We start from the raw sequence: 16,111 nt of genomic DNA on the forward strand, positions 1-16,111 counted from the left end.
GTGATGTGCACGCTGGGACACCACAGGTGAGGGCTGAAGTGGTTAGCTGTTACCACCTTGCTCGGAGCCCCGGATGAAGTGCAGTGCTCCTGGTTTTAGCCTGGTATAGCCAAGCTTTGTCTTGTGGAGCAAATAAATGAATGAAAGATTTTTTATCCTCAAAAAAAAAATGAAGGCAGTTGTAATAAAAATCTAAGACGTATCTTTGTAGATCTAGATAAATGGATAGTGATGATAATACGAAAAAGCAAACAAGAAAGGACATTCGGTAAAAGCAACAATGACAAAGGATTCCTCAGCCTTCTCAGACATCAAAGGCTCACCTCACAGAATCCATCCATCCCCCACTTAACACATACCCGCACGTGGAATCAAGGAAACATGACAAATAAATGCAATGAATGATTCATAACTGGTCCTAGGCCATGAAATTCTTTTTTTTTTCTTCACGAATAAAGGACATAAAGGCAAAAATGGCTAAAGTTTAAATTCCAAAACACTTTTTAAAGATTTCTTTTTATTTGGAAGGCAGGTTTACCCAGAGAGACAGGCAGAGGCAGATCTCTCCTGAGCTAGTTCACTCCCCAACTGGCTAAAACGGATGGAGCTGAGCCCACGCAAAGCCAGCAGCTTCTTCCAGATCTATCATATGCGTGCAGTAAACCAAGGACTTGGCCATCCTTCACTGCTTTCTTGGGCTACTAGCAGGGAGCTGGAGTGCAGAGAAGCAGCTGGGACTAGAACCAGTGCTGAAATGGGATGCTGGTGCTGCAGGCAAACGATTGGCCTATAGAGCCACCACAGGCTAGATAGAAAAATTGATAGATAGATAGATAGAGAGATAGATATGGATATGGATATATATGAGCTATATAAAGTTCTCATGCTTCTGGTTATACTTAACATTACATTACTAACAACTTTCAATAAATAGTTCAACTTTGACTATTAAACATTAGTAAGTAGGGAAGAAAGGATCCCTTGTGCGTCTAAATCTGTAATGTGAAAGGTAAGAAGTAGACTCATCTTTGAAAGCTTTTGGGGGGGCCAAAAGAACAGCAGGTACAGGGGTGGCCCTGTGGGAAAGCCTTCACCTGCAAGCTCACCGCCATGTCCTCGCTGTCCACCTCTGCTACAACTCCCTGGCAGCGGCCTGACAAAGTTGCACAGGATGGGCAAGTCCCTGGGCCTTTCTGCCCAAGGGGAGGCCGAGTCGAGCCGCTGGCTCCTGCCTTGGGTTGAACCCAGTGTTAGCCCTCACAGTCACTGAGCAATCAACCAGCAGATGAAAAATCTGTTCTTCTCTGTATCGTTCTCAATTAAGTAAATCTTTTGCTTTTAAAGGAAAAATAAAATAATCTTCTCTGTGACCATAACATAATTTTTCTAACGATTCTATCATGGCGGGAATATTTACTTTTACAGAATTTTTACTTATAAAATTAATATCTATACTTTTATAGTGTGTAATTATATACTTCATATACTTTGAATCATCCCAACAGTAAATCCTATGTGTTTAGCTACCAAATCAAAATGGTCTAACCTTTGAAACAGGAATCCTATTAAAAGTCATTTCTTTGACGACAGGCTCCCTGGCTCTCAGGAAATCTTCCACTGCTTCCCAAATGCATTAAAGCGGAGATTTCGGGCTTGGAGCCGTGGCCTAGCAGCTGAAGCCCTCGCCTTGCATGCGCCGGGATCCCATATGGGTGCCGGTTTGTATCCCAGCAGCTTGACTTCCCATCCAGCTCTCTGCTTGTGGCCTGGGAAAGCAGCTGAGGATGGCCCAAAGCCTTGGAACCCTGCACCCCTGCGGGAGACCCAGATGAAGCTTCAGGCTCCTCACTTCAGATCGGCACAGCTCCAACCACTTGGGGAGTCAATCAATGGATGGCAGATCTTCCTCTCTGTCTCTCCTCTTCTCTGTATATCTGACTTTGCAATGAGAATAAATAAATCTTAAAAAAAAAAAAAAAAAAGCTGAGGTTTCAAGCAGCAGCATGAGAGTCACAGGTGATGGCTGAATCCAGGCTTCCTTCGTAATTTCCATATATATTGTTATCTAAATTCTTGTAGTTCATCTGAATTCTTACAGCAGGTGATAAAATAAACTAAATATCTATCAAATATTCAAAGTTCATAGAATCATATATCTCTCACCACTGAAGCCCATATTTCTCATTACCATAGGCCAAACTGCATGAATTACCCTTTGATAAAAGGTTTAAATTTTCATTTTAATATTGACTGAATATTGACTCTCCACTATTAATGCTGAATCATTCAATGAATTTAAAGTCACCTGGTCACATTCTCTGTACAATCTCATTTCTAATCCACTCTGTATCATAATGCTAGCGTCAATGTGTACTATTTACGGATGCTAGGCTAAGTTGGTGTTTCCACGTGTGTTTTCTAACAATATACACTCTTGAGATCAAAACTAGATTGATTTCCCTTATTTCTAACAATAATATACATTCTTGAGATCAAAACTACATTTGATTTCCATTTTCACTTAAAAATGACATCACTTAACGGTGTGAAGTGTTAGTACAATTCTCACTGTACTCCAAACTTCTGGTAGACAAAATATTCACTAGCACTGTTACCTGCATCTGAAACTGCTCTCAACACAGGTACTCAGACAAGTCTATACCTGCTCTCTTTCAGATTACATTTCTGGGTTTTTTCCTTCGTTTATTCGGGATTCTAGTTCTGAGAATGCAAATGTCACAGTTCATCCTGTTTCATAACCAAATTCAGCAAAAGCTCCAAGGAACACACTCATCAGTGTGACGCCATTTGATGCAAAGTGGAAAAGTGAGAAAAACACTTATTAAACTAAAGTAAAATCATTTCAAAGAAAATTTTCAAAATTCTCAACGGTCTCTTCTACTTTCTCTCCTGTTCACTTGACTCCCGCCGCAGAGAATTTCTGGACTCTGAACTGAGGCCTGCTTCCACCTGCAGGCCACTTACCTCATGTTTCCGCTAAGTTTTTTCTTCAGACTCATGCCATGTACCCTCACTTCCTCTCTATTGAAAACCCATCTTTAACATTTTACTAATAACATCTGTCTAACCACACTGTAACTTTCATTAGAGCAGGAATTTTTATCTGTTTTGCCTAAGGAGTCAATAAGAGGACCTTAGAAACATCAAGTTCTCAAAAAAAGAAAAAAAAAACTGTTATCTGAATAAAATTATTTATAAGCACAGGTTCTCTGCCATAATGCTTACGTTAAAATATCAGTTTTCTCCTTTTTCTAGCTCAGCTTCCAATTATTTTCTCCATGCACTAGTTTCCTTCTCAATAAAATAAACTACTTATAGGATACTTCTGAACATTAATTTATATAATGCAGCTTGAATAGTATCTCTGAAAACAGTTGTAAAATAAATATGACTTCTAAGCTTTTACTTTATATAAATTACAACCCTTTCTAACTTGTCATTGGCCCTGTCTCTCCCTGTTTTTCTTTCTTTTTTTTTTTAAGATTTATTTTTTTTTTTATTACAAAGTCAAATATGCAGAGAGGAGAAACAAAGAGTAAGATCTTCCATCCAATGATTCACTCTCCAAGTGAGCAGCTGCAACAGCTGGTGCTGCGCCGATCTGAAGCCGGGAACCAGGAACCTCTTCTGGGTCTCCCATGCGGGTGCAGGGTCCCAAAGCTTTGGGCCGTCCTTGACTGCCTTCCCAGGCCACAAGCAGGGAAGTGGAGCTGCCGGGATTAGAACCGACACCCACATGGGATCCCGGTGTGCTCAAGGTGAGGACCTTAGCCGCTAGGACACGCTGCCGGGCCCTGGTTTTCTAACCATGAGAGTTCGATAGTAAGAAGTGGCCCCTTTTCTCCAACTCCTCTATCCTGCCGTGGACACAAAGGACCTTCCTCTATACCTCTACCTTCGCCATCCTAAACAGAGGCCCACATGAGCATGGACCCTTCTCAACAACAGAAACAAAATTAAAAATAGATTAAGAAACAAAATAAACAAAAACCTTGCATACTGCTAACAGGCAGACATCTCTTGTCATTATTCCCACAGAACAGGGTACTAGTCCCACTGATTAGGTACTCAAGGCAATCTGGGGGTCATCTTAAGCATTCACAGGACACGCAAGATCATATGCACGTAGGCTGCCACTCTTCTCAAGGGACTTTGAAAGCGGATTCTGGTATCCGAAGCGAGAGCGGAGCGATGGTGTTATTTTTTAATTACTCTCCTTAGAACTGAAGGAAAACTGTTTATTACTTTTGTGAAGTATGCCTATTACAATTATTTGAAACCTCTCTCTGCAACACTTCTCTTTGAGTTCTAGTCTTAGCAGTATTTATATCTTTGCTTTTTTCCTTATTTTTGTTTTACTTTTTGGCTTATGAAATTTCTTCAGTTTGCACGTGACAGTTTAGCCTCAGTTGTTCCACTATTGTCATATTTTTGTGTGTCAATTTCTTTGAGTTCTCTCTCACAGACTATAGCTAGGATCAGGTATAGGCCATCCATGCAATGTATCATTGCAGTTCCATTCCATAAAAACATTACCAGGATTTTCTCTTTACCGCTACCCTATCCTCAAGTACATCATAGTTTGAACTCTCCAAAAGACAAAGATTAGTCCTTAAGCATAAATTTACTGTGTACATAGTAACTCACACCCAGCCCTGCCCTAAGTACGTACATTTTATCATCTACAAATTCTTCCAAAGCTTGGGTGCAACAATAATAATGTAGCCATGCTACTTCTTTTGAGTGGGCATTGGAAAATATTAACATACTCTTTCTGGGTCCTACCTCACATTTTAAGTTGCTTCCACTACATAATGATGAAAATGATTTTACAAAAACACTGTGGATGCACCTAGATAAATGATGGGTTATGTCTTCATTAGGCCACAGTAACATATTAAATCAAGACTACAATACATCTAACTGCTAAACAATCCAGCTTAACAAGATAGCACATTATAAAGAATCAGTTGTTTCCTCTGCTGAACACATGACTGGCTGGAAAATGTGGCTCATTATGCATGCCCAATATTACAACAGAGCAGAATGCTTTAAACGGCTAGCTCAGAAAAAGATAAAAATTCAAAACTACATTTTTACTGAATATATACAACTATCACTCAATCATAATGTTAAAAAAATCGTAAAGTCATAACATTCTAGACATAGGGTTATCTGTGACTATCTGTATTCTGACAACTTTTCTTTCACCTCCAGATTCAATTTCACCCGTTTTCCAGCTCATGTAGTTCTAAAACAATGGTACATAAATGGTAATGGCACAAATTTTCTTCATCCTTAGCCTAGAATTTTACAAATGTTCTCCAGCCAAATACCACTAAAAGTGTATCTGCATTTAAAAAGTTTTATTTATTGTTCACTGAAATGAAGAGGGCAGCGTACCATGGATAAGTAGAAACTGTCTCAGCAAACACGTATATAAGAAATGCCACACCAAATTTGGGATCATGTTACACAACTTTGCATACCCTAGAACACCAGTCCAAGTGCAAGCTACTCTATCTCTAATCTAGCTCCCAGTGGTGTCCCCCTACCACCTCCATGGGAGACCCAGCTGAAGTTCTAGGCTTTTCGCAATAGTGTCGACCAGCCCTGGACATTTGCAGAGTGTATCAGTACATGAAAGCTATTTGTCTCTCTGTCATTGTGCAGAATGACAGAGGAAGACAGAAATGGAGAGGGAAGGAGGAAGAGAGAGAGGAAGAGAAAGATCTTCCATTATTTGGTTCACCCACCAAACGGCCAGGCCAAAACTAGGAGCTAGCAGCTTCCTCGGGGTCTCCCAGTGAGCGCTGGGACCCAAGCATTTGGGCCCTGCTCTGCTGTATTCCCAGGTGCGCCAGCAGGGAGTTGGACTGGAAGCAAAGCAGCAGAGAATGGAAACGGCAACTAAAGTTGGGATATTTACTCACTGCGCCACAGCGTCAGCCCCCGTAAAATAACTCTTAACAAATAAATAAGCAAATTTCACATAGGAGAGAAAAGATGCAGTGAGGTTAGGGCTGTGACTGATAAAGAAGCAATCGCTCCTGTTGGTCAGGGCGAGAAGCGTGCTTGGCATCTGCTTGTTCATGTGCTTAGATAAGGTTATGAAGTGATCATATTTCTCCATTTCACTTCATCATAGTCACACATATCACACATAGGCCTGTCTGAGCTTGATGGTCTAGGAAATGACATTCCGAAGCAGAACATCAAGGCCTGGCACTGAACACCAAGCCACTCCAGATTAACAGACTGCTCTCTCAAGATTGGGTGATATACAGAATAAGGCTTCAAGAGATCATAAAGGTTGTTTAAAAGCAGAATTCAGTCAATACTGAATCACAGTAGATAGGCACAATGTTATGAGTTTGAAAATCCATCGGTTTACTGTTAATGGAATAGAGGATTAAAATAATTTGTCTATGTAGTTTTTCCCACAAATACCTAAAAACTGAACAGGAAAGAGGGGGAAAAATTCTTGGAGAAATCTCCCCAAATGTGCTCATTTTTACCCTGGCACGATGAAAATTCTCGTGGCATATTGGACTGTTTCTTTTGCTTTGAATTGGAACTGTGTAATCAGTAAATCAGGAGTCTCATAACATCCAGTTAAGTGTAGCAAGTTACCTAGAGCAGAAGGGAGATCATGTTGGTGTTGAATGTAATTTTGAAGTAGGGAATGGCCTTTAAATCTGAAAGAGAACATTTGAATCCTCTTCAGGGATTTGTGTAGATATGTGTGTTTGCATGCATGTGTGTCTGTAATAGGTAAGTGTATAAACAACACACACTCTTCTAATGTTGTATATACATATAAACATGACATACATTTTAATTTATTGACAAAGAAAATTTAACCAAATTAAAATTTGAGAAGTGGCATATTATTTTAAGAGCATGGTTGAAGCCATTAGTTGTGTCTAAAACTAGCTGTAGCACATGAATGTTGTCCATATTGAGCTAATTTGCTATTTGATTTATAGAGGTCTACAGTATTTGTGTTGATGTATTTTGTAAAAAGACAAAATAACAGGGTGGTGGACTATATCTTTGTATTGTTTTGGCATGCATTTATTCCATATCTTCTAGGCAATGGTTTATTTTTAAATTGTCTGCAGTAGTATCTTATTTTTAATTACTTTAAGGAGTATTTGATCACTTTTCAAGATATCTTAACTTTTACACAACATATATATATTCAGGACCATAAAAATAGCAATACACCTTTAACACTGTGTAAGACAACATGTTTTACTTGAGATTGAATGATTTGAATAGCAGTTAGTCAAACATTCTTCAAGACAAAAGCAGTGTTTCTGATCTTGCCGTTGGAGGTTGCAGGACTCACAGTTTGGGACACAGTGTCTGTCTGCCTTACTCCTTTTAAGAACAGATCATAGAAAGTCTGCAAAATCCTCCTTGTCATTAGGCAGCCACATTTGTAAATTATTTTTCTTTTGTTCCCATTAAATGTTTTTGGGCACAAGACAAAAAAAGAGACAAACTCAAAAAGTGCGATCTCCCACTCCACCCCCAGCTAGTGAATCATTTAAAATCCTAGATTTGTCAAACTCTCAGCCTATCTCTTAGAAAACCTAATGTGTACTGGTATTTTTCAAACCAACAGAGAACATGACTCTGTGTAAAGCATTTTTCTTAGCCTTTCCTGTGCCTTGATCTGTTAACAACAGTAAAACTGCCAGTTAAAATGTTCTATTGTGCTACAGGAAATTTAATTGCACAAAATTTTAAAGTATAAATCAGCTGTCTTAAAAGAGCTGTGTTGTTATCTGCAAGAGGGTTTGCAGTTTTCAGAGAAAATTCTAACAGCTAACAGTAAATGGTTTAAAAGACAGAAAAAGATTAACATCTTAGTTTGGGGGTTTTATAGAGGGAGAAAAACAAAACAGGACCAAAGTTTATGTGCTTTCTTCAGTAGTCTTACTTGAGCTTTTCTTCTTTTTTGAGACTAAGGTAGTATCTGCATTCTGGACTTCAGGAAATATGTACCGTACAGTTTTAACCGACCATGGTCCCACACACTCATGCAAGCAGAGCATTGTAACTCTGCAAATAAAGCTTCAGTTACAGTTTTGCCCTCAGCACATGATCTTCATTACAGCCTGTGCCCGCCCAGGAGCAGAGCCCGGCTGCTCTCAGTCTTTGTGACAGCCCCCTCTTTTTGTACCTGAGGCATGTGTTCTAGGGAGCCAGGGATGTTTGTCTGGTCCAGTGACCTTGATAACAGTCGTGATTGAAAGCTGCCTATACCAACTGAAGTAGCTCTGCCGGCAGGTGTTTTTTGTTGCTACTTGGCGTTGTTTTCTGGAGTCTTTGAAGTAGGTGTAATAGCAGATATTTAAATAGTTATTTTTGACTTTGTTAAAAATCATACTCTGGTCTTTTTTTTTCTACTCTTTTTTTTTTTTTTTTTTTTTTACCATTGTCACCCAGATCCTATTAAAATGCATCTCAAGTGCAGAAAATGCCAATTATAAAAATTGCTGACCAAGCCAAGATTTCCATCAAAATGTCACCTCATTGCTCTGACCAAAGACTGACTACTGTGGTTTTTAACTCCTCTCTCAAGCGTTTTCCCCAAGCCCCTTTCTGAAAGAACCAAGGCAGAAGGGCCTTTGCTTTCTGTTTCCTATTGATAAACAGATTACCTGGAGAAAATGTGGAGTTCAAATGTGAACAGAATGTTTAGGATGGCAAGGTTTGGTGGGCATTTTCAGTACTGTATTTAAGAAGAAAAATAGCACAGCTAGGAGCCTCTGGTGCTGTCTCATGTTTCATATGGTCTGTTCATAAAAGTCTGTTTTTTTGGTTTCTAAGAATGTTTCATCTATCAGAAGAAAATGCTGTAAATATTTATAACAACTTTTATTTTTTTAGCCAGGCCAAAATAAGAGAAAAGGTTTTTGGGAACAAGTTAACATATAAAGTGATTTTATATAAAACATCAATTGTCTTGTATATTTTGATAAGCAGCAGTACCAGCTTTCATTTGTAACAGTTTGATGTATTTGGAAGAAAAGGACTATGTGATTGTTGAAGTGATTTATGTAATACATGCAAAGAGATGATAAAATATTAAAAAGCATTTTTAGATGCGTAGTGCATGGTTACTTCAAGCTTTTGTGTACTACAGTATATTCCATTTTCATTTGGTTTGTATGTTTGTTGACTATTACTTGATATCTCTAATCTCTTTTCCTAACAGGTACCACATGATAGCATGCCTTTTACTAAACATTATGACATCTGGAAAAAAAAAGATTGGGTGATATATTTAAGCGTAAGGCTTTAAATTCCCCCTGCTATTTTCCATTATGTCTTATAAGATGCTGGAATCTGTTATTTTCCTGGCCAAATGCAAGCTTGCACGTAATGTATATGCAGTCACATAAACTAACTATGAATGTAACACACAGGAACCCTGCGAAAACAAAAGCAATACCATTCAAAACCACCTACGTTTCATGCTGACAGAAACAAGAGTACTGCAGCTACACAGTGAATACGTAAGTGAACGTGCATAAGAACACCTCAATATTTCCCCATTGGTAACTCATAAATCTGGATAAAATTTGTGGGTTAGATACAATATCAATGTTACCTTCTTAAATTCTAAAGATACATTCAGAGTATAAGACATTTATCTGTTTTTACGGTAAAATAAACTGAAGCAAGTACTTAGGATAAAAGTAACTTACACAAATAATGCAAAGAAAAAGTTAAACGAAAAAATATGTATGAGTCAAAAAAATGAAAAATAAATGTGATGAAATGTTAGTGTTGAGAGAATCTGGGTGAAGAATAGGCTTATTTTCTAAGACTGAAAGTGGTTTCAATGTAAAAAACTAAACAAAACCAAAAAAAAAAACAACAAAAAAGTATGAACCTGATGAGGCTTTCAAAAGAGGCCTGACAAAAATCGGCATTCCAAGACACGCAGAGCGTAAAAGCTAAGAGCACACAATTAACCAGAACAGGTGAAGCTTGCTCAAGCCTGCAGCCCACACGCCACCAAAACAAACCATTCAAAGCACAATGAATATCCACGCTGTAATCCGCACACAGGTCATATCTCTTAGGGAAATAATGCCGTGAGCATTCATAATTCTCTCAAAGTATTTCCTTCCTCCCACAGTCTAATATTACAGGTAAGTTACAATTTATTTTAACACTGACCATTCACATGTAAGAGTTAATTCTGCCATTATACATCAGAGCTATTCCAATCCTCATGAATGTCTTGGCATTCAAAAACAGGCTATCTTGGTGACAACACATTTAAGTAACAGTTCTATCATTTTACCAAGGCTCCTTTCACAGTAACACTCATGTTCAAGGTACCACTGAAATATATGAGAAATACATTATTTACCTGAGAACTGCCACTGAAGCCTGGAGGTTGGCTGCTGTATTCTGTGGAATCAATAATACTACTGCAAAATGAAGAGAAAAAAACACGGGACTTTAATATTTATATTATTACAGCATCAGAAAAGGTCAGTCTAATAATACTTCAGACATAAACCTACTATTTGTAATTTATAAGCAAGGAAAAAATGTATTGCCAATCATTTTACTAGACATGAAAACACAATCTAAACATACTATCAGTGACTATGTGAACGATTTATATGGTCCCGCACCATCTCAAACATACACACCAACGAAGAATGTTGTAAGGAATGACCGCAGGCACAGGCTGACACAGATCTGACTGCGCTTCACTTCTGCACAGGTACACAACTTGTTTGAAAATCAAAGGAAAAAGATTTACATGACTAGGACAAGAGTGCAAGCATGCAGTCGGAATCTATTGTTGAGAGACTGCTGAGCCCCTGAGAACCTACACATGCGCAGTCACTTCATTCATAATCGTTCAGGTTCCTAACTCGAGGACTAGTTAACTCCAAATTATCCTTTCCATCTCAGAAAGCCAGGGGAAGCTAGAGCGGAAGAACACCATGTCAGCAGAGGAACACAGGAATACAGAACAGCCTTGCTTTTAGGATGCAAATCCCATATGCTCTGTTCTGGACAAGCATAATCTGATTTCTGCACCAGTTCCTTTAACGTGGTTATAACTTCTAAAGATTCCCCTGTCTAACCATCAAAAAACCTCCAGAAATCCAACTTCTCTCCTTCCCTGTCTTACTACTCATACTCCTATCTCCCTCACATCAACAATGAAATCAGCCTACAAAAACTGACCAACAGTTGAACGCTACTTGGACAAATATATTGGCCACAATAAGTTGAATTTTTTTACTTTTAAATATTCTTCATTTCTATTATAAACATATCCATATTGACAAAATACAAGTAAGTATGTGTATTCATTGAAATAATTCACTTTACAAAAAAGGTGTTTTTTGAAGTATAATTTGAATTTTATAAATCAGCAACTAAAAACTTGACTCTGGGGACAGTGCATTGGCAAAGCTAGCCAGTCCTCCAACTGCAGCACTGAAATCCCATAGACACTGGTTCAAGTCCTGGCTGCTTCACTTCTGACCCAGCTCCCAGCTGATGGCCTGGAAAGGCTGTAAAGGATGGCCCAAGTGCACTCACATAAGGAACCCTGAAGAACCTCCTGGCTCCTTGCTCCTGGCTTCAGACTGGCTCACATCTGGCCTCTGCAGCCAAGTGGCGAATGAGCTAGTGAATAGAAGATTCTCTCTGTTTTCCCTATTGTGCTACTCTGTCTTAGAAACAAAATTATTATATCTTTTTTATTATTTATTGTTTTATTGGAAAGTCAGATATACAGAGAGGAGGAGAGATAGACAGGAAGATCTTTTGTCCATTGATTCACTCCCCAAGTGGCTGCAACAGCCACAGCTGAATTGATCCAAAGCCAGGAGCTCTTCTGGGTCTCCCACACGGGTGTAGGGTCCCAAGGCTTTGGGCCATCCTCGACTGCTTTCCCAGGCCACAAGCAGGGAACTGGATGGGAAGTGGGACTGCCAGAATTAGAACTGGCGCCCATATAGGATCCTGGCACGTGCAAGGCAAGGACTTCAGCAGCTTGGCTTCCGCACCAGGCCTTAAAATGATTAAATCTTAAAAAAAAAAAAACCACTGAAAATTTTATCTCTGAGTCTGGTAACCTCTTCATCTAATCAACAATAAAGACATATTAGAGTTGTATGCGGTTTAAAACTAGAAAATACAGGTAAAATGCTCAGTATGATGTATGATGTCAAAATAACAGCAAATATTGAATCAATTTTACTATCAAAAAAATTAGTTAACAAAAAGGCTTGCCTTTTCAATGACATAGTAAACCATATGATACTGCCTTACATTGTTTCTTTTTAAGATTTACTTAAGTATTTAATTGAAAGGCAGAGCAACATAAACAGAGGGAGAAAGAGAAACAGAACTTCCAACTGGTATCTCATTCCTCATGTGGCTTGCAAGAGAAAGGCCTGCGTCAGGAACTCCATCTGAGGACAAACCGCTAGAGCTTTCCATTGAAGTTATATTTACAATGAAGATGTCGGTGAGGGTAAACAGTGATTTACTCTTGCTAAACATCATGGCTTACTAACTTTAGATTGGAGTTACATTTTTTTTTTAAAGATTTATTCATTTTTATTGGAAAGCCGGATACACAGAGAGGAGGAGAGATAGACAGGAAGAACTTCTGTCCATTGATTCACTCCCCAAGTGAGCCACAACGGCTGGTGCTGCGCCAATCCGAACCTGGGAACCAGGAACCTCTTCCAGGTCTCCCATGCGGGTGCAGGGTCCCAAATCTTTGGGCCGTCCTCGACTGTTTTCCCAGGCCACAAGCAGGGAGCTGGATGGGAAGTGGAGCTTCCGGGATTAGAACCGGCGCCCATATGGGATCCCGGGGCGTTCAAGGCGAGGACTTTAGCTGCTAGGCCACGCCGCCGGGCCCTGGAGTGGACTTACATTTTACAACGCCTAATTTATCAGCAGATATAACAGTAAGGAGCCCTCAGAGTAAGGATACATGACTAGAACAGCACTGATGTCACTGTGCTAAGCTGGGCAAATCCATTTATTAATTCACTGAGTAAAAAATCAAGTACAAAGAATTCGTTATAACATTGTATTGCATATTACAGGAAAAGCAGAAATCAGCATACAGTACACCACTAAACACTACTGTAATGATGGCAACTTCATAAACACAGTCCTTCAGGACACTACGTCTCTTTCAGACTTCTGGGTTTTGACTCAAAGCTGAACATAAACATGAAACCTTTACACTGTTTAGGACTTACTGAAACAGTATTACCATTCCATGGTATCTGAAAGATTTTCAACAAATTTCACACTAGTGATACCATGGATTTCAGTAATAACATGGTTTAGCTTTTACAAACACCGAGGAGCCATAAGGTGGTTAACAAGCTCATCCTTCGCCTGTGGCACTGACAGCCCGCCCACATAGCCGTTGCTTCAGGTTAGCTGCTCCACTTCCAATCCAGCTCCCTGCTTATGGCCTAGGAAAACAGCAGAGGATGATTCAATTCCCTGGATCCCTGCACATCTGGGGAAGACCTCCACCCTGGTTGCTACAGCCACTTGGGAAGAGAAACAGTAGATGCAGGACCTTTCTTACTGCTTCTTCCTTTCTCTGTAAAACCTGCTTTTCAACGAAAAAAAAAATTACATATATATATATGTATATATATATATATATACACATGTGTATATATATGTGTGTGTGTGTGTGTGTGTTTATGTACTGAGCTCAAAAACTCTGTGACTTCAATTCCTAAAATGCCAAAGTCAAAAAACAAAAGCAAAAACAAAAAACCACAAGACGTTTACACCATTTATGAAGAAAAAACAAGAGAACAGACATGTTTTGATATGTATTAATGTCTGTGAGTATGGCGTATCTTATTCTTTCATCAGCCTGATTCTGTTGCTTTACTGCCTTCGTTAAGGAAACAATCCTACAAGGCAGAATTTCAAAACCAGGAGACAATAAGCTCCAAGGAGTAAGACTCCAAGTCTCATCAGACTCCAGTCAAAATGGTGGGAGTCTCCATGATGACACAAAGTGCTGTGTCTCACGACTTCATATTGAACCACCACTTCCAAATGAGTTGCAGGACACTGCAATTGCTTTTAAGTATCTGATGAAAAAGTTGCCACAGACGTCTAGGATGACAAAAAGAAAAGCACTTAAAATTATCTGAAATAAATTCAGAAAAGAACTTTCTAAAAACAAAGAGCATATAGAGAAAAAATTGAGATATTATAAAACCTTATAAAACCAGGGCCAGGCGGTGTGGCCTAGCAGCTAAAGTCCTCTCCTTGAACGCCCCGGGATCCCATATGGGCGCCGGTTCTAATCCCGGCAGCTCCACTTCCCATCCAGCTCTCTGCCTGTGGCCTGGGAAAGCAGTCGAGGACGGCCCAAAGCTTTGGGACCCTGCACCCGCGTGGGAGACCCGGAAGAAGTTCCTGGTTCCCAGCTTCGGATAGGTTCAGCTGTGGCTATTGCAGCCACTTGGGGAGTGAATCAATGGACAGAAGTTCTTCCTGTCTATCTCTCCTCCTCTCTGTATATCTGACTTCGTAATAAAAATAAATCAATCTTTAAAAAAAAAACCTTATGAAACAAGGTATTAGTTAAGATAAAGAGAACTTTAAATCATGTTTTAAGAAAACAAAAATAAGGACGTCTAATGTAGACATTTATTTTAAACATGAATAATATTGATATGTTCATCATCTATGAAGCTAGTGTTTGTATTTTCTGAAGTATAACTTATACCAACTATCTCAGGCTTGCATTCGCATCTTGGAAACTGCATCAGACACAACGAAACAGATTTGGAAACAGGGTTGAAAAATCTCCATTTCAAACAGGAGCCTGCCATGACAGTCATGAGTACTGAAAGCTGGCTTATTCAGAACTCCCACCTGAGCCTGCACATACAGAATGTGAATGCCTTTACTGAGTAGTTACAACTGCCTAGTAAGAACCCTAAAATGCTGTTGTAAATCTAGATGTTTTATAATCAAAGGTATTTTGCTGCATTTAAACTTCTGAAACCAGACTTCAATTATATCACATTTAAGCAGAATAATCAATCTATCAGCGTATCACATTTTCCATCCTAACACTAGGTAATAGTATATATGATCTACCATATTGGTAGATGTAGCCCAGTACCCAATCCATTGTTTTATATTTTTTTGTACACCCTAAGCACTGACTAGGTGGACTGAAAATAAACTCTTAAAACTCTAAAAAGAAAAAAAGAAAACTGTACTCTTTTTAAAAAATATTTATTTATTTTTATTGCAAAGTTACACATACAGAAAGGAGGAGAAACAGAAAGAAAGTAAGATCTTCATCTGATGATTCACTCCCCAAGTGACCATAACAGCTGGTGCTGAGCCCATCCCAAGCCAGGAGCCAGGAATTTCCTTCAGGTCTCCCATGTGGGTACAGGGTCCCAAGACTTTGGGAATCTCAACTGTTTTCCCAGGTCACAAGCAGGGAGCTGGATGGGAAGTGAAACCGGTGCCCATATGGGGGTCTAGGCACATTCAAGGCTAGGACTTTAGCCGCTAGGCCACTGTGCCAGGCTCAACTATACTATCTTAAAAACAGATTTTCAAAACTTAATTCACAGATAACACAGTAAAAGGAACACTCCCTACACTGTTACCAAGCAAGTGTGTATTTTCTATTTCACGTTTCGCTTTTGATTAAGGTTAAAATTCCTGAAGTGTCCAATTTCTTTCAGCGTTTATGGCCTGAAGTTCAACTCTGTAGGGGTCACACCAGATTTTCAGCTAATTGTGAGTAGCAGCAAATTGATACTACACTATTAGCTTCAGATTTGGTAATAAGCTACTTCGCTCCATTTGTTAGTCATGCACATAAACAAGCTAAAACTTTTAAAAGTTTGAAATCTATAATCTATTAATCTATTCAGAATAAAGTAAATGCTATTAACCTCTTTCGAAAATGAAAAATAAACCTGGTGTAAGAATTTTTTAATGGATATGCCACTTCTGGGAATATACACAAAGAAAATGATATCTGCACATAAAAAAGGGATCT

General features: G+C 39.1%; 1 protein-coding gene across 2 annotated transcripts in view; it reads right to left on the reverse strand.

The window, feature by feature from the left end:
* The window catches only part of COP1 (COP1 E3 ubiquitin ligase), a 156,776-nt gene that overhangs the window by 88,868 nt on the left and 51,797 nt on the right, over positions 1–16,111 (reverse strand). For both annotated transcript variants that reach the window (XM_058660701.1, XM_058660700.1), the window contains exon 9: positions 10,421–10,481. In XM_058660701.1, coding sequence (XP_058516684.1) covers positions 10,421–10,481 — 61 coding nt within the window. The remainder of the gene's footprint in view (positions 1–10,420; positions 10,482–16,111) is intronic.

This window comes from Ochotona princeps, chromosome 2 (assembly GCF_030435755.1).
Source record: "Ochotona princeps isolate mOchPri1 chromosome 2, mOchPri1.hap1, whole genome shotgun sequence".
Classification (NCBI taxonomy): Eukaryota; Metazoa; Chordata; class Mammalia; order Lagomorpha; family Ochotonidae; genus Ochotona; species Ochotona princeps.